This window comes from Primulina tabacum, chromosome 16, assembly GCF_025594145.1.
Source record: "Primulina tabacum isolate GXHZ01 chromosome 16, ASM2559414v2, whole genome shotgun sequence".
In the NCBI taxonomy this organism is placed as follows: domain Eukaryota; kingdom Viridiplantae; phylum Streptophyta; class Magnoliopsida; order Lamiales; family Gesneriaceae; genus Primulina; species Primulina tabacum.
The window spans coordinates 13,982,336-14,006,064 of record NC_134565.1 but is presented as its reverse complement, the minus strand read 5'-3'; the positions used below and the strand labels follow the sequence as shown (position 1 = coordinate 14,006,064).

The window sequence follows — 23,729 nt, the reverse complement described above, 5'->3', positions numbered from 1 at the left end:
TTTAATTAAAGATTTACAACCCATATTGGGCAGAAAAACCAGAGACTACTTTGAAACAATTTTAGCAGAAACTGGATCAGTTGAAATTCAACATATGGATCGCAATCGCGATTATGCATTTTCTAAAATGATAATAAAAAAGATTATCCCAGCGGCTAATTGGGGTTTACCTCTTAGCCAAACCAGACAATTAAACACTTTTCAGGCAATGCCTAATATGTTTAATTATCATGATTATATCATGGCTTGGGATACCATTGTATTATATGAGAATTCTCAAAGAAAACACTCTTGGTGGATGAAATTCCAATTAGATGATATTCATCAATTCATACCCACATGGTTCAAAACTTTTTTCTTCTCATGGGGGGTAATGCCCTCAATCCAACCATTGAAGCCTATATGGTTGAGGATGCTTTAATGTAGGTAAACCCAATTTTTCGATCATCTCGCTACTAGCCACATTGGTACAACTCCCCCCCCATTTATAATTAGATTGCAAACCTTTTGATTTACAAAACACCTAGTGTGGAACAAGTTCTCCCTTTGGTTAGTCTCCTCCTCCTTGACTTGGGCACTCATGATACACCTAGTCACTAGTGCTTCACCAACAACCGCCCCATATCCCTCATCAGGATCCTCTAATGCAGGCATTTCATCATCCTCGTCATCCTCCTCACTTTGAGACTCATATTCACCATAGTCATTTAAAATCATTACCCTTTTATTAGGACATTCACTAGCAATATGACCCAACCCTTGACACCTAAAACATCTAGTATCTCTAGCTCGAGTAAGAGGAGTTTCAGATTTACCTTACACTCCTTGCTTAGGCGTTTCGTGCTTGGTCTCCATCTTGGGCTTGGTCACAACTTTACTTTTATCACGTTTTGCCCCATTTGGTCGCCAAGAAGATGACGAACCTCCACTTTGATTGGTGCAGCCAACTCCTCGCCTCTTGAGTTGTTGCTCCACTTTTATGGCCATTTGCACCATCTCGTCTAGATCCAAGTAGTGTCTAAGCTCCACTTGATCTTGTATCTCCCTGTTCAAACCACAAAGAAAACGTGCCATGGTCGCCTCACTATCCTCCTCGATATTTGCCCTAATCATGACTACTTCCATCTCTTTATAGTAGTCCTCAACACTCTTTAACCCTTGCCTCAAAGTTTGTAGCCTCTTAAACATTTTCCTATAATAGTGATTGGGCACAAACCTCTTCCTCATGACCCTCTTCATCTCATCCCAAGATTCAATAGGTCTCTCATTATACCTCCTTCTAGTGGTCACTAGTTGATCCCACAAATTGAGAGCATAGTCTAAGAATTCAACCACCGCCAACCTCACCTTCTTTTGTTCGGAGTAGTGGTGACATTCAAACACGAACTCTACCCTCTTTTCTCACTCTAAGTACGCCTCCTGGTCAGATTTCCCATGGAATGATGGAATCTTCATCTTAATATTACCCATGTTACCATCCTCCCTATTCCCATCATATCTACCCTGTACAGCTTCTTTTCTTCCTCTACCAAATCCTTGACCTCTTCCATTCCTACCCCAATTCTCATTTTGACTCTCCTCGTCTCCTCCCAAATCATATTCCTCATCCTCTCTACCCAAATCCTTAGGTTTGGATTTACTCCCACTAGCACTAACTTCAATCTTATCAAACCTCTCATGTAAGGGCTCTAATTCATTCCTCATCATCCTACTAAAATACCCAAACAACGCCTCCAATTGAACCTTTGATAATCCTTGGTTTGAATTATCTCCTACTGATGCGATCCTTCATACCACGAAAAGCAAATGCGCTCAAAAACGGAGTCACGCCCTCGATTCGATGAAATAAAGAAACGGTTGTGTTGTCCCGATCTTTTTGACACAAGTAAGGTTGTAATATTCACCTCTAAATTACAAAGAATTTAGTAACAAATATTAATGAAAGATAAACAATCGAAATTCAAGCGAACCTTCAAAGAACTCGTCTTTGACAATTCGAGTGAAGAACAATCGACAAACGCCACAAAGTATTAAACTTTGATAAGTTTGATTTGAGAAACACACAAAGGTGTATACAAAAGCCAAGCTTTGAAATTGAGAGAAAACTCTATCAATAATGATTAAAATCAAAATAATCTAAAATTGTGTTTACAATGATAATTTTCGTCCATATATTATCACAAAATCAGAATGATATGAAAATCTAGTTACCAAACTAATTAAAACACTAAATTAGGAAACTGGGATTTTTTCTTCGCAGGCGGCGCGCTCGGGCGGGAATTTATGTCCGCCCGGGCGGAAAGTCTTCGGCCTTCAATTTTCAAGGGGCGCGCTTGTGGGGACCCGGGCTCTAACTCCATTCTTTTCGGGATTAATCGGATCTTTATTCAAAAATGTGGGTCAAAATTTTGCTTTTTAATTCAAATGTATATAAACAGCACAAGATAGTTCTTCATTTTATTTCAATAAACATAATTACATGTCTTGTTCTAATACATTCATATAAACCAGTGTTTAATATAAACTACAACCACAAGTAGTACAAGTCTAGTAGAAACAACTAGTAATCTTCTGCGCCCGAAGTCACCACGCTATCTCGAACTCATCTCTGTCGTGACCCAGATCCTGCCCCACCTGTTGTTATGCACACATACAGACATAACAACAGCCGGAAACTCCGGTGAGAAATGCATGCTAATACATAATCATAAATCATGCATGAAAGCAATAACAATGGGTTCCATAGTCTATGAAACCAATCTATATGAGCATGCAATTCAAATCAAATCATGTCTTGACTCGACTCGACTCTACTCTAGGGATCGCGGTGTGAATAAGACGTCACTTTCTGTCACCTACCCTCCCAATCGGGGTAACTGTACGTCTTATTCCTAGACTTCGGCCCTGTCTGTATCGAATGTCTACAATCGGATTGAATCTGATCCGAAGCGTCGATACCACCAAACGTCTAGTTTGGCAAGTCTGCCAATGACTCTCCTATCTCAAATTCTTGAATATAAATCTATAAACAAGACATCATCATATCAAGGGATTAGAATATAAGTCCATAAACAAATCAAAATCATATCAAAAGATAGACAACAATTCTAGTATGTGATTTGGTTGGGAAACTCAAATTGAATCTCATTTGAGTTGTGTCTTCCCCAAACGAAACATGAATTATACATTCCGTCGAACAATTTGTCGTAGTCGAAGTCTCGCTATCAAAGTTGCCAATAGAATCTGAAATGGCATGATCAAAGTGCATTCTATCAATACATATAGGACTCAATCTTTAATCTGAATACGATTCGACGGCATAACGGCGGATTCTCGACATACCGATCAACTCATAAATCAACACAATATAATCAATATCAACAATTCACCATTATCTTTATAAGACACATTAACTCTGAAATCTGAACATGTTAAATCAGTACATATGCTGGAATTCATAACAATTACATACGGTACCATTTCTTCGATCCGGTTGCGAATAACCGTTGCTTATAATCATAAGAACATATATCTACAAGCATATCCAAGTTTCCCCAACATCAATATCTCAAATCATGCAGGAAATGAATGAAACTTACATCCTCTTGTAGCCTTTGAAGTGAGGAACAAGAATTTAAGCTTTGATTAACTTTTGGATAAGTAAATCTTACACAATCAAATAGTAGAGATGGAAGAAAGATTGGAACCCTTTTCTCCTTCGTTTCTCAGCTGATGGAACTGTTAAAAATGAAGACTCGGCACAATTCTATATATATATATGCCATGTGTCATCATAAGAAACAAAGGTGGCTTTCTCGCATGCTGCACCGCGGGTGTGCTCCATCTAGACCGCAGGTGCGCTCAAGCTTCGGCAGTCTATTCATTTTCCAAAATCGACGACCGCGGGTGCGCTACATATAAAACCGCGGGTGCGGTGACATCAACGCGGGTGCGGTTAAGTTTGAACCGCGGGTGCGGTGTCATTTCTGTAAATAATTTTCAACTCTCTGTCCATCAACCGCGGGTGCACTCTTTCTTGGACCGCGGGTGTGGTCTGCCCTTCATTCAAAATTCTAATTTTTCATGTCTCTCCTTCCCCCATCTCATTTATTGCTTCTCATTACATATCATGCATTTTCATATCTTTGAATATCGCATCAATGAAGACTTAATAAATCTCAGGCCTTACAGCGCTCGGGCGGGAATCTATATCCGCCCGGGCGCGAGGCATTCGGCTTTCTTGGACACAAGTGTTGCGCTTGGGCGGGAATTTAAATCCGCCCGGGCGCGAGGCGTTCGGCCTTCTTGTTCAATGCCCACTCGCACAACGATCCGATGGCTCCAAAGCTCATCATCATGCATCACGAGGTTTGGAATCTTTCTTGCAAGCTCTTCTCGATTGCTCATGATTCCATGCTGTACTTCCTTGAACCTCATTCCAATCCTTCGACTGCCATGCCCGGCCAGATTCATATCATACTCCCCTTCTTCAAAAAGATTTGTCCTCAAATCTTGTCTACCTACGAAAAAATGAAGCAAGTTAGTAATAAAAATAATTAAATTATCAACATGCTTACCTTTCAATGTAAGTTCGTAGGTGCTATTGTCAGCTCGCTCCATCAGCACTGGCAACTCCAACATCACCGTTGTCTTTCCTATAAACTCGTCAACTTCACCACCTACCAAATAATAAATGACACCAAAAGATAAAATACCATTAAGTATCACAAAAATAAGGTTTCTCCCCTTCTTAGACCTAGTCAACACAAAAATAATATCCACACACGTGTACGACCATAGTTCACTAGGAATAAGATATAACTGATGCACGACATATGAATACACTCGACATGTCATTCTCCCATATGCAATGCATGTATCACAACGACACTCAACATGTCGTTTCATATGCAACCAACACATATAATCATGCATTTTATCAGCAATTAAACCTCCACAATATGCCTCATTAGCACATAACTCATGTAAAGAATATAGAATGAAGAATTTATTCTCTTTAAAGTTGTACTCATTATGAACATAAAAATTCTGATATTCATTCATGCTCTTTCCAACGCCATCATTAATCAAATATAAATCATGCAAATAGAACACACTTAATGTACTATCCATGTAATCATTTAGCTCATCACAAAGATTTGAACAAAATGCACACAATTCAGTGTCATAACAAAAACTCATCAATTTGACAACTCTTGAAAAATCACAATGACTAACATTTAAATTTCATCTATTCAATATGTCATCATTCTCAAATCTATGACACCTAGGCAACAAGGTTAAATCACAATCATACCTCCTAAATATCACATTTTCAACCCGTTCTCCCAATTCATGAAAACAAAGCGACAATAAATTAAGGTAAGGAAGTAAATCATACCTCATGGTTGTTGCGTTGGCAACTAACCTTACCTCACCTTGATTGCACCCAACGTCATGCGGATCATCCCATTGCATTTTAATGCCATCAACACTTGCTCTTCTTCTCAGCATGACATTACCATAATCCTGCAAAGACAAAGTAACGATGCTCGGGATTGAACCAGCTATATCATCACAATGGCAATAAACCACTTTTTACAAAGGTACATGAAATGGCTTATGCAAGAGTAAATAACTCTCATCCTCACTCTTTTCACTCTTTTGGGCCTTTAATTCATTTTTCTTGTCTTTTTCTTTGGCCTCTTTTTCTTTTTCATCTTTTCTCCTTTTTTTCTTTTCTATGGCCATCTCACTCTTTTGTTCACTATTTCTTTCGGCCATTTTACATTTCTTTTCACTCAATTCATGAACAAATTTCAATTGATCCTCAAGGACATTTGGATTCAATTGAGCCAATGAAACATTTAGTTCATCAAGAAATTTATGTACAATGACTTTTTCTTGCCTACTCTCTTCCTCCAAAATAGACAAAGTAAGCATTTCTTCCCCACGTAATGATTCATTCTCCGTTGTATATCGTTCAACATCATCCGACTCACCAACTAATAGAATGCAATCATCAACACTTTTCATAACCTCAAATTCAGATTCAGGCTCCACTACAACCTCATCTTCCAGTTTAGACTCAATAACAACCTCATCCCCCACATGAGATTCAAGTTCATCCACAACATCAGCCTCCATTTGAGATTTAGGCTCAACTGAAGATTTTATTACGGTCACCTCCTCACGAGGACATTGGCTGATATCATGCCAACCTCTAGACACCAACAACATATAATATCACAAGTACGAGAAATTGAATTTTTAAATGTACCTTGACATTCATATCTTGTAGTTCCACGTCCCCACTGCTCCATTGGACGAGCAATGATTTTCTCTTCCAAGCTCTTCCTCCACGTGGATGCCAACGACTCCCCATGCACACCACGTTCATCTCTCCGGCCAACTCCTCTATCCTCCTCACATCGCCTATCAACATCCCGATACAAATGCGACGCTCTATCCCTTCCACATCTACTACCTCGTCTATTACATGTCTCCTCTTCTTCACACCTCATATATTTTTTTCGTAGATGCTTAAACTCCTTCCCCCACATTCTATCCAACCCTCCTAACATTAATTGAAATTGACTATCGTCAATCATTATACCTGCAAGAAAAGGTTAGTATAAAACAATAAAGAATAAAGTTTCCTCACCACGAATCCTCACTGGTCACTCCAATAAAATTCACTCGACTCTCCCTTTTTTTTTCTCCATTTTTTTTCGTCCTCACTACAAAAACCTCGCACGTCACTCCAAGAAATAAACACTCACACTCAAGTATTTCACTCAATTTGGAGAGTTCTCTCGTAGGTTACAATTTCAGGCTTTGTAGCTTGTGTGCATCAAACCCACAAGTTCAAACTTCACGACACTTGCAAACTGACTTACACGGACTGCGTAAAACGAGAACTTTGAAATGATTTTTTTTTTGACTGTGAGAGTCACTTGATTATGACTCACAAAAGAGAACAAGATACAATGCCAAATAATAGCACAATAATAATATTATTATTATTTTTTTTATTGTGAGAGGCACTTGAATATGGCTCCCACAAGAGAATAGAACAAAATAACAAAACCAAGCTATGCCAAAATTTCGAAATTCTGGTACTTTCTTTTTTTTTTTTTTTTTTTTTTGGGGATTGCACAAGGATGGCTGTGCAACTCGAAAAAAAGAAGCAAAAAAAATCAGAAATTTCGAGAATCGCAAGATCCACGAAAGATGAAGAACGATACGGATAAAATAGATCTGATAACAAACAAGGATAAATACAGATCTGAAAATAAAAAGAATAAACTTACTTGAATCAAAGGGAACCTAAAGCTCTGATACCAAATGATGCGATCCTTCATACCACGAAAATCAAACGCGCTCAAAAATGGAGTCACGCCCTCGATTCGATGAAATAAAGAAACGGTTGTGTTGTCCCGATCTTTTTGACACAAGTAAAGTTGTAATATTCACCTCTAAATTACAAGAATTTAGCAACAAATATTAACGAAAGATAAACAATCGAAATTCAAGCGAACCTTCAAAGAATTCGTCTTTGACAATCCGAGTGAAGAACAATCGACAAACGCCACAAAGTATTAAACTTTGATAAGTTTGATTTGAGAAACACACAAAGGTGTTTATAAGGCCAAGCTTTGAAATTGAGAGAAAACTCTGTCAATAATGATTAAAATCAAAATAATCTAAAATTGTGTTTACAATAATAATTTTCGTCCATATATTATCACAAAATCAGAATGATATGAAAATCTAGTTACCAAACTAATTAAAACACTAAATTAGGAAACTGGGATTTTTTCTTCGCAGGCGGCGCGCTCGGGCGGGAATTTATGTCCGCCCGGGCGGAAAGTCTTCGGCCTTCAATTTCAAGGGGCGCGCTCGGGCGAGAATCTATATCCGCCCGGGCGCGAGGCATTCGGCTTTCTTGGACACAAGTGTTGCGCTCGGGCGGGAATTAATATCCGCCCCGGCGCTCGCACAACGATCCGATGGCTCCAAAGCTCATCATCATGCATCACGAGGCTTGGAATCTTGCTTGCAAGCTCTTCTCGATTGCTCATGATTCCATGCTGTACTTCCTTGAACCTCATTCCAATCCTTCGACTGCCATGCCCGGCCAGATTCATATCACCCACCCCCCTCTCCATTTTAATTTCAGATTTGTACCTGTAAGAAAACGTTAGTAGAAAACAAATAGTCCTCACCCAAATTCTCACGGTCACTCCAAAGAAAATTCACTCGTCTCTCCTCTCTTATTTTTTTTTTTGCTCATAACAAATACTCACTAGTCACTCCAAAGAAAATTCACTCGCACTCAAGTAATGTCACTCAAATTCGAGAGTTCTCTCAAAGGCTTCAAGCTTTGTATTTGATTATATCAAAAAATCAAGTTTCAACTCGTGAACAATTGTGACTGACTCACTTGGACTGCGTAGACAAGAAATTCGAAGATAAATAATTTTTTTTTGACTGTGAGAGGCAATTGAATATGACTCTATAAAGGAAATTGAACAAGATATCAAAAAGAAATAATGGTGAATTTTCGGATTTTTGGTATTTTTTTTTCTTTTTGGCTCGAAAACTACTCGAAAATCCAAAATAAAAAAACACCAAAATTTCGAGAATCACATATCCTCGAAAAAAATATGAAGACGATAGAACAGAAAGCGGATCTGAAAACTAACGAAGAAATAACACAGATCTGAAAACTTAAGACAGAAAGATACTCGAATTCAATGAACCTAAGCTCTGATACCAAATGAAGTGAATCTTTGTACGAACGAATAGCAAACACGATTAAATACAAATCGCGCCCTCAATTCAATAACGAACGAAGAATTCGTGTTGTCCCGATCTTTTGAATCAAGTATGGTTTTGTGATATTCACCTCTAAATTATGAAATTTAGCAACAAATATTCACGATAAACAATTGAGAAACAGACAAACCTTCAAAGAACTTGTCCTTGACAATCCGTATGAAATCAATCGAAAAACGCCACAAGAACGAATCTTGATAAGTTTTATTTTTGATGACAAAGCAAAAGCCTTGAAAAGCTTGAGAGAAAAATCTCAAAATTTGATAAACTCAATAATAATATCTGATTTGTGTTCAAAATTTCGTGCATATGTGGTTTACATAATCAAAGATATGATATCTAATTACCAAAATAATCAAAACACTAAACTAGGAAACTGAAGATTTTCTCGCAACTGGCTCGCGCTCGGGCGGTAGGATATTGCCGCTCGAGCGCCGAAGGTTCTGTACTACTTGCGCTCGGGCGGTAGAATATGACCGCTCAGGCGCGAGGCGTTCTGGAAATTTTCCACTTGGACATTAAGTGTGGCGCTCGAGCGGTAATATGTGGCCGCTCAGGCGCCAATGCTTCTGGACTCCTCTTCACTTATCACTTGAATAATGTTCCTTTGACTCCCAAACTTACTCCCATGCATCACGAACCCTCCAGCACTTTTCACCTCGCGTGTAAATCCTTCTTCCTTGCTCATAAGCCCCTGCAACGCTTCCTTGAATCTCTTCAGTCGTCCCCTCGTGATTGGTCCCTCCGACAACTCTAAAGGGTCCCATGCTTTCCTTGGGGCTTGACCTCCCGTGTTCGCATCATCCTTAGTCTCCTCCGGATTGCTCCTACAGGCTGGACGATTTGGCAATGCACTCCCAGGCACGAAATCGATTTGGTGCTCAATTCCTTTCAATGGTGGTAAGCCTTGAGGCAACTCCTCCGGAAATACATCTTTAAATTCCTGCAAAAGTGAAACAACAATGCTCGGAAGGGATCCAGCTATATCACTTGTGTTAAGGAGAATCACCTTGTAAAGAATCAACACAAGTGGTTCATGTGTGTGCATTAAATGTTTCAACTCACCTTTTTGGGCCATATATGTTTTCTTTTTTGCCTCTTTCCTCTCATTTTCTTTTCCCTCATTTTCTTTCCTCTCTTTTTTCTTCTGTATGGCTATCTCACTTTTTTTGTCACTCTTTTTTTCAGCCATCTCATTCTTTATTTCAAAGGCCATCTCACTTTTTTGTTCACTCCTTTTTTCGGCCTCCTCTCTATTCACTTTTTTCCAATTGGTCCTCCAACACTTGCTGTGAACCTTTGTACGAATGAAAAGCAAACACGATTAAAATCGAATCACGCCCTCAATTCAATAACGAACAAGGAATCGTTGTTTATCCCGATCTTTTGAATCAAGTTTTGGAGTTGTGATATTCACCTCTAAATTATAAAAACTTAGCAATAAATATTCATGATTAAACAATTGAGAAACAGACGAACCTTCAAAGAACTTGCCCTTGAAAACCCGTATGAAATCAACCGACAAACGCCAAATAGTTAAAAACTTTGATAAGTTTGATTTTGATTACAAAGCAAAAGCCTTGAAAAGCTTGAGAGAAAATTCTCAAAAGTTTGATAACTCAATAATAAAATCTGAATTGTGTTCAAAATTTTCTTGCAATATCCTTTACATACTCAAAAGATAACAATATCTAGTTGCCAAAATAATTAAAACTCTAAACTAGGAAACTAGGATTTTCTCGCAACTGGCTCGCGCTCGGGTGGTAGAATATGACCGTTCGAGCGCCGAGGGTTCTGTACTATTCGCGCTCGGGCGGTAGAATATGACCGCTCGGGCGCGAGGCGTTCTGGAAATTTTCTCCTTGGGCAGTAAGTGTGGCGCTCGGGCGGTAATATTTGGCCGCTCGGGCGCCGATGCTTCTGGACTCCTCTTCATTTATCACTTGAATAATGTTCCTTTGGCTCCCAAACTTACTCCCTTGCATCACGAACCCTCCAGCACTTTGCACCCCGCTTGTAAGTCCTTCTTCCTTGCTCATAATCCCCTGCAATGCTTCCTTGAATCTTTTTAGTCGTCCCCTCGTGATTGGTCCCTCCGGCAACTCTAGAGGGTCCCATGCTTTCCTTGGGGCTTGACCATCCGTGTTCGCATCATCCTCCCCTTCTTGAAAAGAATTTGTCCTGAATCTCGTTCATCACCTACATCAAACAACGACAAGTCACTAACATTAAAAGTAGAACTCACGTTATACTCACCTGGTAGATCGAGTTTGTAGGCGTTGTCATTGATCCTTTCAAGGACTTGAAATGGCCCATCACCCCTAGGTAATAGTTTTGAACGTCTCTTCTCGGGGAACCTTTCCTTCCTCAAGTGTAACCACACCCAATCTCCCTTCTCAAAGGTCACCTTCTTCTTCCCCTTGTTGGCTTGCTTGGCATATTGCTCATTCTTCTTTTCAATATTGGCCTTGACCTTTTCATGCAAACTCCTAACAAATTCAGCTCTCTTTTTGCCATCCATGTTTAACCTTTAACTCACAGGTAAAGACATCAAATCCAACGGAGTCAAGGATTAAAACCATAAATAATCTCAAATGGCGAATAATTTGTGGTTGAATGCATGCAACGATTATACGCAAACTCAACAAATGGCAAACAATCTTCCCAATTCTTTAAGTTCTTTTTAAGTATAGCACTCAAAAGTGTTCCTAATGTTCTATTAATGTAATAGCCAAGCCTGGTGTGCGGTACGGTTTAAGATTTCGTATGATTATTGACTATTTGGTTGAGTTTAAGTATAGTTGATGCTAAGAGTTACGATTTATGGTTTATAGCATTGTTGATAGTTAGATGTTGTGTAGCTGTGTTGTAGCGTCGTTGCGGTTTAATTCATGGTAATTAGCATGTTGAGTCTATTGGTATGAGGCCAATTGGATTGGTTAAATAAGATTTAGAGGTGCAACTTTCTTGTTGGGAGTGTTGCCAGATTATGAAGAGAAGTGACGTTGCGATTCGATTTTAGTTGAATAGAACTTGTTGTTGGCTACAGAGGAGAGTGCACCCGCACTCCATTTTTCAGTGCACCTGCGGTGGAGGGACAGAAGCAAGACCGCACCCGCGGTCTAAAAGGGACCGCACCCGCGGTCTCATGCTTCATAATTTCGGTTGTTTTCCAGTAAGCTCACCGCACCCGCGGTCAGTTTTGTAGCGCATCTGTGGTCGATGTTTTGAGATTTTCGAATGTTGTCCAGTACTTGCAGCGCACCCGCGGTAGAAGAGGTACCGCACCCGCGGTCAATGAACAGTAGAAGCGTGTTTTCGAGATTTTTAGTGATATAAGACATGAGTTGGCTTTATTTTTCTCATTTCTTTCCCCTCTTCTCGATTTCTTCAACAAGGTGACTTAGGGTTTCTTCATTTCTTTCTTCTTTTCTTTGATTCAAGCTTGTAGTTGGAGTATTGAAGTGGGATCAAGGTTATTTTGAGTTCTAGAAGCTAAGGTAAGCTTGTGACTTTGTTTATTCTTGGTTTTTGGTGTTGAGAGATATGATGGGTTTGTTGATTATGTTGGTTTTATGGATTTAATGGTATGGGTTTGTGATTATTGAGATATTGATGGTTCAATACATGGTTTATTGTTGTAGGATTTCAAGCAAGAGAATAGATTCAAGGTTTGATTTGGTTGTAAGTGGAATTCATTTCCTTTTGCTCACATGATAATATATGTATTGTGTTTCAATGATTTTAACATGTTATTCCCTTCCATTTGATTCATGCTATGTATTAATACACTTTGTTGTATAATTAGAGGCATTTTATGTCTCAATTGTGAAAAAGGGAATACAAAAGAAAATAGTATGCAAAGTGTTTGATGAAATGCCAAAGAGAGAGTTCATATTATTTATTGGATTGGTAGATACATAGTCAGATATTGCATGTAATTAGTTGATCAACGACCATAGGCTTATATCCCAACAGAGTATCGATTTATATCGATGGGATATAGGTACAGAGATAGAGATACTATTTAGATATCAATCCATCAGAGAAAAGAGAAATACCATCATTATTGTTATTCATGCTATGATATTTATGTTCCAGAGTTGATGGTACTTAATGTTTTCAAAGTCATGATTTTCAGAGTATGCTATGTATCCATTGCTATGTAAGAGTTCTACTTGCTGAGTTTTATACTCATTTCAGTTATTTCATGTGATGCAGATAAGAGCGACGAGCCGGGACGTTGATTGGGGCCGGAGTCATATGCATGAGAGAGGGAAGGAAGAAGGCTATTTTGCTAGTGTTTGGACATGATCACAAAAATGATATTTTGTATTTTGCTGCATCATTTTATTGATCATGTATATACTTTTGATTATATACTGAAATGTATTTTAAATCCTTCTTTCTGTTAAGAAAATTTTAAATTCCGCTGTGTTATTTTATAAAATCGGTCAGAGGTGTCACATTTAGTGGTATCAGAGCACCGTTCTTCGGACCAATGCATATGAATTCGTCTACTTTCAACAGTCCGGGTATGTCTTCTTCTTCATCTATTTATTGTTATGGTTGATATGTATTGTTTGAGCACATTGTAGGAGTTATGCCTCCTAAGAGAAAGGCTGCAGAGGGTGAGGATAGTTCTTCATCGAGAGTTGTCGACGAGTTCGGCAAGTTACTGAAAGAGCAAGCCAAGGTCCACAGTGAGTAGATGCAACAGTTGCTCTGTATGCAAGGTACAGGTCAAGGTAGAGGCCAAGGGAGAGGCCAAGTGGCTCAAGCAGTTGGAACCGATGGGATATTTACTGCTTTGAAGAGAAAGGATCCACTGGAATTTGCAAGAAGCACTGATCCATTGATGGCCGTAGAGTGGATCAAAGCACTTGAGGCAATATTTGATCATCTCAACTATGGAGACAAGGACAGAATTGGTTGTGCAGTATTCATGTTAGTCAAAGCTGCACGCATTTGGTGGAATGCTACCAAGGTAGGTGTGGATGTTCCGGCATTGAAGTGGCAAGATTTAACGGATCTTTTCTACGAAAAGTACTTCCCAGATGCACTTAGAGCTCGGAAGGTGACTGAGTTTTTGGAATTTCGTCGAGGTATGAATGTTGACGAGTATATTCTGAAGTTTGAGGAGGGCTGTCTTTTTGCCCCATACATTGCCTCAAATGACAAAGACAAAGGTGCTCATTTCATTAGAGGCCTTCGAGCAGAGATCAGAAGGGACATCAATATGTCTAAGGCGGTGACATTTAAAGAGATTGTGGCTAAGGCATTGTTGGCCGAGCAAGATGAGAAGTGCAGGTACTTCGCTGGTTCTTCCTTTTATTTCGTGTCTTGAGGCTAAGAAATTGTTGTTTAGAGGTTGTGATGGGTTTTTCGCTTCGATTGTGGATATGGATAGAATGGTTAAGTTGAATATTGATGATATTGATGTGGTGAGAGAGTTCCCTGATGTATTTGAGGATGATGTTCCGGGTTTACCGCCGGACAGAGATGTAGAGTTTGTGATTGATCTAGTTCCGGGTACGGTTCCTATTTCGAAGGCTCCGTATAGAATGGCCCATAAAAAGATGAAGGAGTTAAAGATGCAGTTGCAGGATCTTTTGGATAAAGATTTCATTCGGCCGAGTTCTTCGCCTTGGGGAGCTCCGGTTCTTTTTGTCAAAAAGAAAGATGGGTCTTTGCGGCTTTCCATTGATTACAGAGAGATCAACAAAGTGACTATCAAGAATAAATATCTGTTGCACGGATAGACGATCTTTTTGACCAACTGCAGGGGGTAACAGTGTTTTCGAAGATTTGATCTGCGATCATGCTATTATTAGTTGAAAGTTAGGGAGTCTGATATCCCTAAGACGACGTTTCGGAACCAGGTACGGTCATTATGAATTTCTTGTGATGTCATTCGGTCTGACTAATGCTCCTTCAATCTTCATGGATCTTATCAACCGAGTGTTCAAGCCGTATTTGGATAGCTTTGTCATTGTTTTCATCGATGACATATTTATTTATTCCAAGACCAGAGAGCTTCATGCAGAGCACCTCAAAGTTGTTCTTCACTTGTTGAGAGATAAGAGGTTGTATGCTAAGTTGAAGAAATGTGATTTCTGGTTGGAGCAGATTTCTTTCTTAGGCCATGTTGTTTCGAAGGATGGTATAGCTGTTGATCCAGTGAAAATAGAGGCGATTCAGAAGTGTCCTATCCCTACCACTGTATCAGAGATACGCAGTTTTCTTGGTTTGGCGGGTTATTATCGTCATTTCATTTCAGATTTTTCCAAGATTGCCCTGCAGTTAACCAATCTGACGAGGAAGACTGTGAAGTTTGAGTGGTCCAATGAATGCCAAAGTGGATTCCAGGAGTTGAAAGATAAGTTGACGACAGCTCCGGTACTTGCATTGCCGATTGGTTCAGAGGATTTTGTTGTTTATACTGACGCGTCGAAGAAAGGTCTCGGTGCAGTGCTGATGCAACGTGGAAAAGTTATAGCATATGCTTCTCGCCAGTTGAAAGACTACGAGAAAAATTATCCTACGCATGATTTGGAATTGGTAGCTGTGGTTTTCGCCTTAAAAATCTTGAGACACTATCTTTATGGCGAAAAGTGTGAAATTTTCACGGACCACAAGAGTTTAAAGTACTTGTTTTCTCAGAAAGAACTCAATATGCGACAGAGACGGTGGTTAGAGCTTGTCAAAGACTATGATGTGACGATTAGTTACCACCCAGGGAAGGCGAATGTTGTAGCAGATGCATTGAGTCGTAAGTCGAGTTCTTCTTTGAGTGCTCTGATTCAGAAGCCATTGTTGTTAGACTTGCAACGAGAGGAGATAGCTTTAAGGGTTCCGGGAACCATTGCTCGCTTTTCAGCGTTGGTGATTCGGGCTACATTGACGGCCAGAAGTGGCACTACCGCGCGCCCCGTGCTGTCCGGGTGCAGAACCATGCGCGCGGCTGCGCCAGTTCATGCGCCACCGTGCGCAGTGCCGTGTCAAATTTGCTAGACAAGTTCTTTATGACTTTTTACACTACTTTATGTTGTTTTTCTTGTATTTTATTGTCTATTTAATGCTTGTAAGGACAATGAACGAAAATCATATTGAAGATTGATAAAAATATTTTGAAGAGTTTCTCTCAAATTTGCAAGGCATCTTGCTTTGTTCAACAAATCAAACTTATCGAAGATTGCATCTTTGTGGCGTTTGTCTATTGTTTTTCGCTCGGATTGTCAAAACAAGATCTTTGAAGGTTCGTTTGAAATTCAATTGTTTTATCGTTGATATTTGTTACTAAGTTTTAATCGCTTAGAGGTGAATATCACAAATCATTACTTGTTTCAAAAGATCGGGACAACATAATCGATCCTTGTTTGTTATTGAGTTGAGGGTGCGATTTCGATAATCGTGTTTGCTTCTCATTCGTACGAGGATTCACATCAATGCCAATGATTTACAGTTGACAGAGATGAGAGCTAGAGCAGAGGAGAGAGGTAATTCAGAGTTTGAGATGAATAGAGATGGTTTGACGACTTTCAGAGGCCGTATTTGCGTTCCTATTGGTGATGATATTCGGCGAGACGTTTCGACAGAGGCACATACCGCGCCATACTCGATACATCCAGGTAGCACCAAAATGAATCAAGATCTTCGTAGACTCTATTGGTGGCCAGGTATGAAGAAAGATATTGCCATGTTTATTTCTCAGTGCCTAACTTGTCAGCAGGTGAAAATCGAGCATCAGAGACCTGCCGGGACATTACTATCATTGCCGATTCCTCAATGGAAATGAGAGCACATTACGATGGACTTCGTGACTGGTCTTCCCAGAACGCAGAAAGGTTTTAACTCTGTTTGGGTTATTGTTGATCGGTTGACCAAGTCAGCACATTTTCTTCCAGTCAAGACGACGTATTCCATGAACGAGTATGCCAAAGAGTACATATCTGAGATTGTTAGACTTAATGGTGTTCCTGTGTCGATCGTGTCTGATCGTGACCCTAGATTTACTTCAGAGTTTTGGAAGAGTTTGCAAAGAGCTATGAGTACACGGTTAGCATTTAGTACAGCATATCACCCCCAGAGCGACGGTCAATCAGAGAGAGTTATTCAGATTTTAGAGGATATGCTCAGAGCTTGTACTATAGACTATCCTGGTAGCTGGGATTCCAAATTGCCTTTGGTTGAATTCACGTACAATAATAGCTACCAAGAGACAATTGGCATGGCACCGCATGAAGCACTTTATGGCAGAAAGTGTAGATCACCCTTGTATTGGGACGAGATTGGTGAGAGGAAGATGTTGGGTCCAGAGTTGGTCCAACATACAGCTGATGTTGTTGCTGTTATTCGAGAGAGAATGAAGACAGCACAGTCGAGACAGAAGAGCTATGCTGATGTGCGTCGTAGGCCGTTGCAATTTGAGGTTGGCAACCATGTGTTCTTGAAGATAGCACCTCTTAAGGGTGTGATGAGGTTTGGCAAAAAGGGAAAGTTGAGTCCAAGATTTATTGGCCCATTTGAGATCTTGGATAGAGTCGGTGATCGAGCTTACAGGTTAGCCTACCGCCAGATCTTGACAGAGTTCATAATGTTTTTCATGTCTCAATGCTCAGGAAGTATATTGCGAATCCTTCCCATGTTCTTCGTCACGAGCCATTGGATTTGACGCCGAATTTGACGTACCAAGAGATTCCGGCCCAGATTTTGGATCGCAAAGTTAAAATGTTGAGAAACAAAGAGATCGGCATTATTAAAGTTCTTTGAAGGAATCATTTGATTATAGAAGCCACGTGGGAACCAGAGGATGAGATGAAAGAGAAGTATCCTGAGTTGTTTGCGTAGTGACGTCAATTTCGAGGACAAAATTCCTCTAAGGAGGGGAGATTGTAATAGCCAAGCCTGGTGTACGGTATGGTTTAAGATTTCGTATGATTATTGACTATTTGGTTGAGTTTAATTATAGTTGATGCTAAGAGATGCGATTTATGGTTTATAGCATTGTTGATATTAGATGTTGTGTAGCTGTGTTGTAGCGTTGTTGCGGTTTAATTCATGGTAATTAGTATGTTGAGTCTATTGGTATGAGGCCAATTGGATTGGTTAAATAAGATTTAGAGGTGCAACTTTCTTGTTGGAATTGTTGCCAGATTATGAGGAGAAGTGACGTTGCGATTCGATTTTAGTTGCATAGAGCTTGTTGTTGGCTACAGAGGAGAGTGCACCCGCACTCTATTAATCAGTGCACCTGCGGTGGAGGGACAGAAGCAAGACCGCACCCGCGGTCTAAAAGGGACCGCACCCGCGGTCTCATGCTTCATAATTTCGGTTGTTTTCCAGTAAGCTCACCGCACCTGCGGTCAGTTTTGTAGCGCACCTGCGGTCGACGTTTTGAGATTTTCGGATGTTGTCCAGTACTTGCAGCGCAACCGCGGTAGAAGAGGTACCGCACCCGCGGTCGATGAACAGTAGAAGCACGTTTTCGAGATTTTTAGTGATATGAGACATGAGTTGGCTTTATTTTTCTCATTTCTTTCCCCCTCTTCTCGATTTCTTCAGCAAGGTGACCTAGGGTTTCTTCATTTCTTTCTTCCTTTCTTTGATTCAAGCTTGTAGTTGGAGTATTGAAGTGGGATCAAGGTTATTTTGAGTTCTAGAAGCTAAGGTAAGCTTGTGACTTTGTTTATTCTTGGTTTTTGGTGTTGAGAGATATGATGGGTTTGTTGATTATGTTGGTTTTATGGATTTAATGGTATGGGTTTGTGATTATTGAGATATTGATGGTTCATTCCATGGTTTATTGTTGTAGGATTTCAAGCAAGAGAATAGATTCAAGGTTTGATTTGGTTGTATGTGGAATTCATTTCCTTGTGCTCACATGATAATATATGTATTGTGTTTCAATGGTTTTAACATGTTATTCCCTTTCATTTGATTCATGCTATGTATTAATACACTATGTTGTATATTAAAGGCATTTTATGTCTCAATTGTGAAAAAGGGAATACAAAAAAAAAGAGTATGCAAAGTTGATACGAATCCTCGTACGAATGAAAGGCAAGCACGAATATATAAATCGCACCCTCAATTCAATAACAAACAAGGAACGATTATTTTGTCCCGATCTTTTGAAACAAGTAACGATTTTGTGATATTCACCTCTAAGCGATTATAACTTAGCAACAAATATCAACGATAAAACAATTGAATTTCAAACGAGCCTTCAAAGAACTTGTTTTGACAATCCGTGCGAAAAACAATCGACAAACGCCACAAAGATGAAAATCTTTGATAAGTTTGATTTGGTTTTCTTCTTGTGAAGAACAAAGCTAAAAGCTTTGAAAATTGAGAGAACTCAATGTATTTGATATCAATATTCAATTATCTCGTTTTTTGTCATTACAATGCATTATATAATTAATAAAACCCATAAAAAGTAATGTAGAAAGCATTGAAGAAGACAACTAGCAACTTTGACACGGAAGTTGACAATAGACCGCGGGTGCGCTGCATACTGGACCGCGGGTGCGGTGTGGCTTCGGCTAAGTTCGAATAAAAGGACCGCGGGTGCGGTCATTGTAGGAGCGCGGGTGCGCTTGCCGTCCGCGGGTGCGATCCTTGCTTGACCGCGGGTGCGGTATAGCTTCGGCAATATTCTCTTAAATTTGATTATCATGGACCGCGAGTGGAGTCCCTGAACTGGCGCGGGTGCGCTCCACCTTCGGCAATTGCACTTGAATAACATTCAAAAAACCTCCAATATTATTCCCATGATTCCCAACCTCCTCTAATTTAGACATCCAACTTGTAGGACTTCTTTGATAGCTCATCATGAGTCCTTGAAGTGCATCTTTAAACTTCTTACTTCGTCCCCTCGTTATAGGTCCTTCGGGCAACTCCAACGACTCCCATGCTTTCTTTGGTGCTTGATCGACCACATTTGCATCATTCTCCCCTTCTTGAAAAGGATTTGTCCTCAAATCTTGATCATCTCCTACATCAAACAACGAAAGATCACTAACATTAAAAGTAGAACTGACATTATACTCACCTGGTAGGTCTAATTTGTAGGCATTGTCGTTGATCTTTTCAAGCACTTGAAATGGTCCATCACCTCTAGGTAAGAGTTTTGAACGTCGCTTTTCTAGAAATCTTTCCTTCCTTAAGTGCAACCACACCCAATCTCCCTTTTAAAAAACCATCTTTTCCCTTCCCTTGTTGGCTTGCTTCGTGTATTGTAAATTCTTCTTCTCGATGTTATCCTTGACCTTCTCATGCAAACTTCTAACGAATTCAGCTTTCTTCTTGCCATCCATATTCAACCTTTCACTCACAGGTAAAGACATCAAATCCAACGGAGTCAAAGGATTAAAACCATATACAATTTCAAATGGTGAATAATTCGTAGTAGAATGCACACTACGATTATAAGCAAACTCAACAAATGGTAAACAATCCTCCCAATTCTTTAAGTTCTTTTTAAGAATAGCACGCAAAAGTGTTCCTAAAGTTCTATTGACAACTTCAGTTTGCCCATCCGTTTGAGGATGACATGTAGTAGAAAACAACAATTTTGTTCCAACTTTAGCCCATAACGTTTTCCAAACATAACTCAAGAATTTAACATCACGGTCCGAAACAATAGTCCTAGGCATGCCATGCAACCTAACGACTTCTCTAAAGAATAGATCCGCAATGTGAGATGCATCATCAGTTTTGTTACAAGCAATAAAATGAGCCATCTTAGAAAATCTATCCACAACAACAAATATAGAATCCCTCCCCTTCTTTGTCCTAGGCCAACCCCAAAACAAAGTCCATAGAAATATCAACCCAAGGTTCACTAGGGACGGGAAGTGGTGTATACAAGCCATGTGGTTGTGTTTTAGATTTAGCTTGTCTACAAGTAATGCACTTATCACAAACATGCTCAACGTCACGTTTCATGTGTGGCCAATAGAAATGTTCATGCAATGCACTTAAAGTTTTAGCCACACCAAAATGCCCCATCAAACCACCACCATGTGCCTCCCTCACAAGTAACTCACGAATTGATGACTTAGGAATGCACAATCTATCTTCTCTAAATAAAAACCCATTATGCAAATAAAATTTGTCATGTGGACCATGCATACATTGTTTCAACTCACCTTTTTGGGCCATATATGTTTTCTTTTTGGCCTCTTTCCCCTCATTTTCTTTCTTCTCAATTTCTTTCCTCTCATTTTTCTTTTGTTTGGCTATCTCACTCTTTTTATCACTCTTCTTTCAGCAATTTCATTTTCATTTTCAAAGGCCATCTCACTTTTTTGTTCACTCTTTTTTTCGGCCTCGTCTCTCTTTTTCTTTTTTAATTGGTACTCCAACACTTGTTTTGGATACAATGGAAGCAATACAATGGATTCCTTCTTCAATACAAATGAGTACTTATTCTTGAACCCATCATGTGTCACCCGGCTATCATATTGCCAAGGTCTACCCAACAAGATATGACATGCATGCATGGGTACCACATCACACAAGACCTCATCCACATACTTCCCAATAGAAAAAGACACCAAAACTTGTTTGTTCACCTTCACATCCTCAAAATCATTCAACCATTGAAGTCCATATGGTTGAGGATGCTTTAATGTAGGTAAACCAATTTTTCGACCATCTCACTACTAGCCACATTGGTACAACTCCCCCCATCTATAATTAGATTGCAAACCTTTTGATTTACAAAACACCTAGTGTGGAACAAGTTCTCCCTTTGGTTAGTATCCTCCGCCTTGACTTGGGCACTCATGATTCGCCTAGTCACTAATGCTTCACCTACGACCGCCTCATACCCCTCATCAGGATCCTATAACGCAGGCATCTCTTCATCATCATCACCCTCACTACGTGACTCATATTCACCATAGTCATTTAAAATCATTACCCTCTTATTAGGGCATTCACTAGCAATATGACCCAACCCTTGACACCTAAAACATCTAGTATCTCTAGCTCGAGTAAGAGGAGTTTCAGATTTACCTTGCACTCCTTGTTTAGGCGCCTCTTGTTTGGTCTCAACCTTGGGCTTGGTAACCAACTTGCTTTCATCACGTTTTGCCCCATTTGGTCGCCAAAAAGTTGACGAACTGCCACTTTGATTGGTGCGGCCAACTCCTCGCCTCTTGAGTTGTTGCTCCACTTTTACGGCCATTTGCACCATCTCGTCTAGATCCAAGTAGTGCCTAAGCTCCACTTGATCTTGTATCTCCCTGTTCAAACCACAAAGAAAACGTGCCATGGTAGCCTCACTATCCTCCTCAATATTTGCCCTAATCATGACTACTTCCATCTCCTTGTAGTAGTCCTCCACACTCTTCAACCCTTGTCTCAAAGTTTGTAACCTTTTAAACATCTCCCTATAATAGAGATTGGGCACAAACCTCTTCCTCATTACCCTCTTCATCTCATCCCAAGATTCAATAGGTCTCTCATTATACCTCCTTCTAGTGGTCACTAGTTGATCCCACCAAATGAGAGCATAGTCTAAGAATTCAACCACCGCCAACCTCACCTTCTTTTGTTCGGAGTAGTGGTGACATTCAAATACGAACTCTACCCTCTTTTCCCATTCTAAGTACGCCTCCGGGTCAGATTTCCCATGGAATGATGGAATTTTCATCTTAATACTACCCATGTTACCATCTTCCCTATTCCCATCATATCTGCCCCATATGGCTTCCCTTTTTCCTCTACCGAATCCTCTACCTCTTCCATTCCTACCCCAATTTTCATTTTGGCTCTCCTCATCTCCTCCCAAATCATACTCCTCCTCTTCTTCTACTCTACCCAAATCTTTAGACTTAGCTTTACCCCCACTAGTACTAACTTCAAGCCTACTCATACTCTCATGTAATGGCTCCAACTCAACCCTCATCATTCGACTAAAATGCCCAAAAAACGCCTCCATTTGGACCTTAGACAACCTCGGGTTCGAACTATCTCCTACCTCCCTTTCCATTTAATTTCAAACTTGTAACTGCAAGAAAACATTAGTAGAAAACAAAATGATCCTCACCCAAATGCTCACGGTCACTCCAAAGAAATTCACTCGTCTCTCCTCTCTTATTTTTTTTTTGGCTCACAACAAATACTCACCGTTCACTCCAAAGAAAATACACTCGCACTCAAGTATTTTTTTTCACTCAAATTTGATAGTATCCTCGAAAGTGGACTCAAGCTTTGTATTTGTATATCAAACAATCAAGTTTCAACTTGTGAACAATTGTGACCGACTCACTTGGACTGCGTAAATAAGAAATTCGAAGGTATATAATTTTTTTTTAATGTGAGAGGCAATTGAATATGACTCTGTAAAGGAAATTGAACAAAATACCAAAAAGAAATAACGGTGAATTTTCGGAATTTTTGTACTTTTTTTTTTGGCCGAGTACCACTCGAAAATTCCAAAAAAAAATCCAAAATTTCGAGAATCACAGATCCTCGAAGGAAATTTACGAAGAACGATTTATAGAGAAAAAAATTAGATCTGAAAAATGAACGAAAGGAAAACAGATCTGATAATAGTACGAAATATAACTTACTTGAATTCAATGAACCCAAGCTCTGATACCAAATGATGTGAATCTTTGTACGAATGAAAAACAAACACGATTAAAATCGAATCGCGCCCTCAATTCAATAACGAACAAGGAATCGTTGATTTATCCCGATATTTTGAATCAATTTTGGAGTTGTGATATTCACCTCTAAATTATAAAAACTTAGCAATAAATATTCACGATTAAACAATTGAGAAACAGACGAACCTTCAAAGAACTTGCCCTTGACAACCCGTATGAAATCAACCGACAAACGCCACAAAGTTAAAAACTTTGATAAGT

The 23,729-nt window shown here is 39.6% G+C and overlaps 1 protein-coding gene across 1 annotated transcript in view; it reads right to left on the bottom strand.

The window, feature by feature from the left end:
* Positions 1-816: 816 nt before the first annotated feature.
* The window catches only part of LOC142528360 (uncharacterized), a 41,275-nt gene continuing 18,362 nt past the window's right edge, over positions 817-23,729 (bottom strand). Inside the window, 5 exon segments of the mRNA XM_075633401.1 lie at positions 817-974; positions 4,578-4,679; positions 5,439-5,567; positions 5,790-6,221; positions 6,281-6,616. Coding sequence (XP_075489516.1) covers positions 817-974; positions 4,578-4,679; positions 5,439-5,567; positions 5,790-6,221; positions 6,281-6,616 — 1,157 coding nt within the window.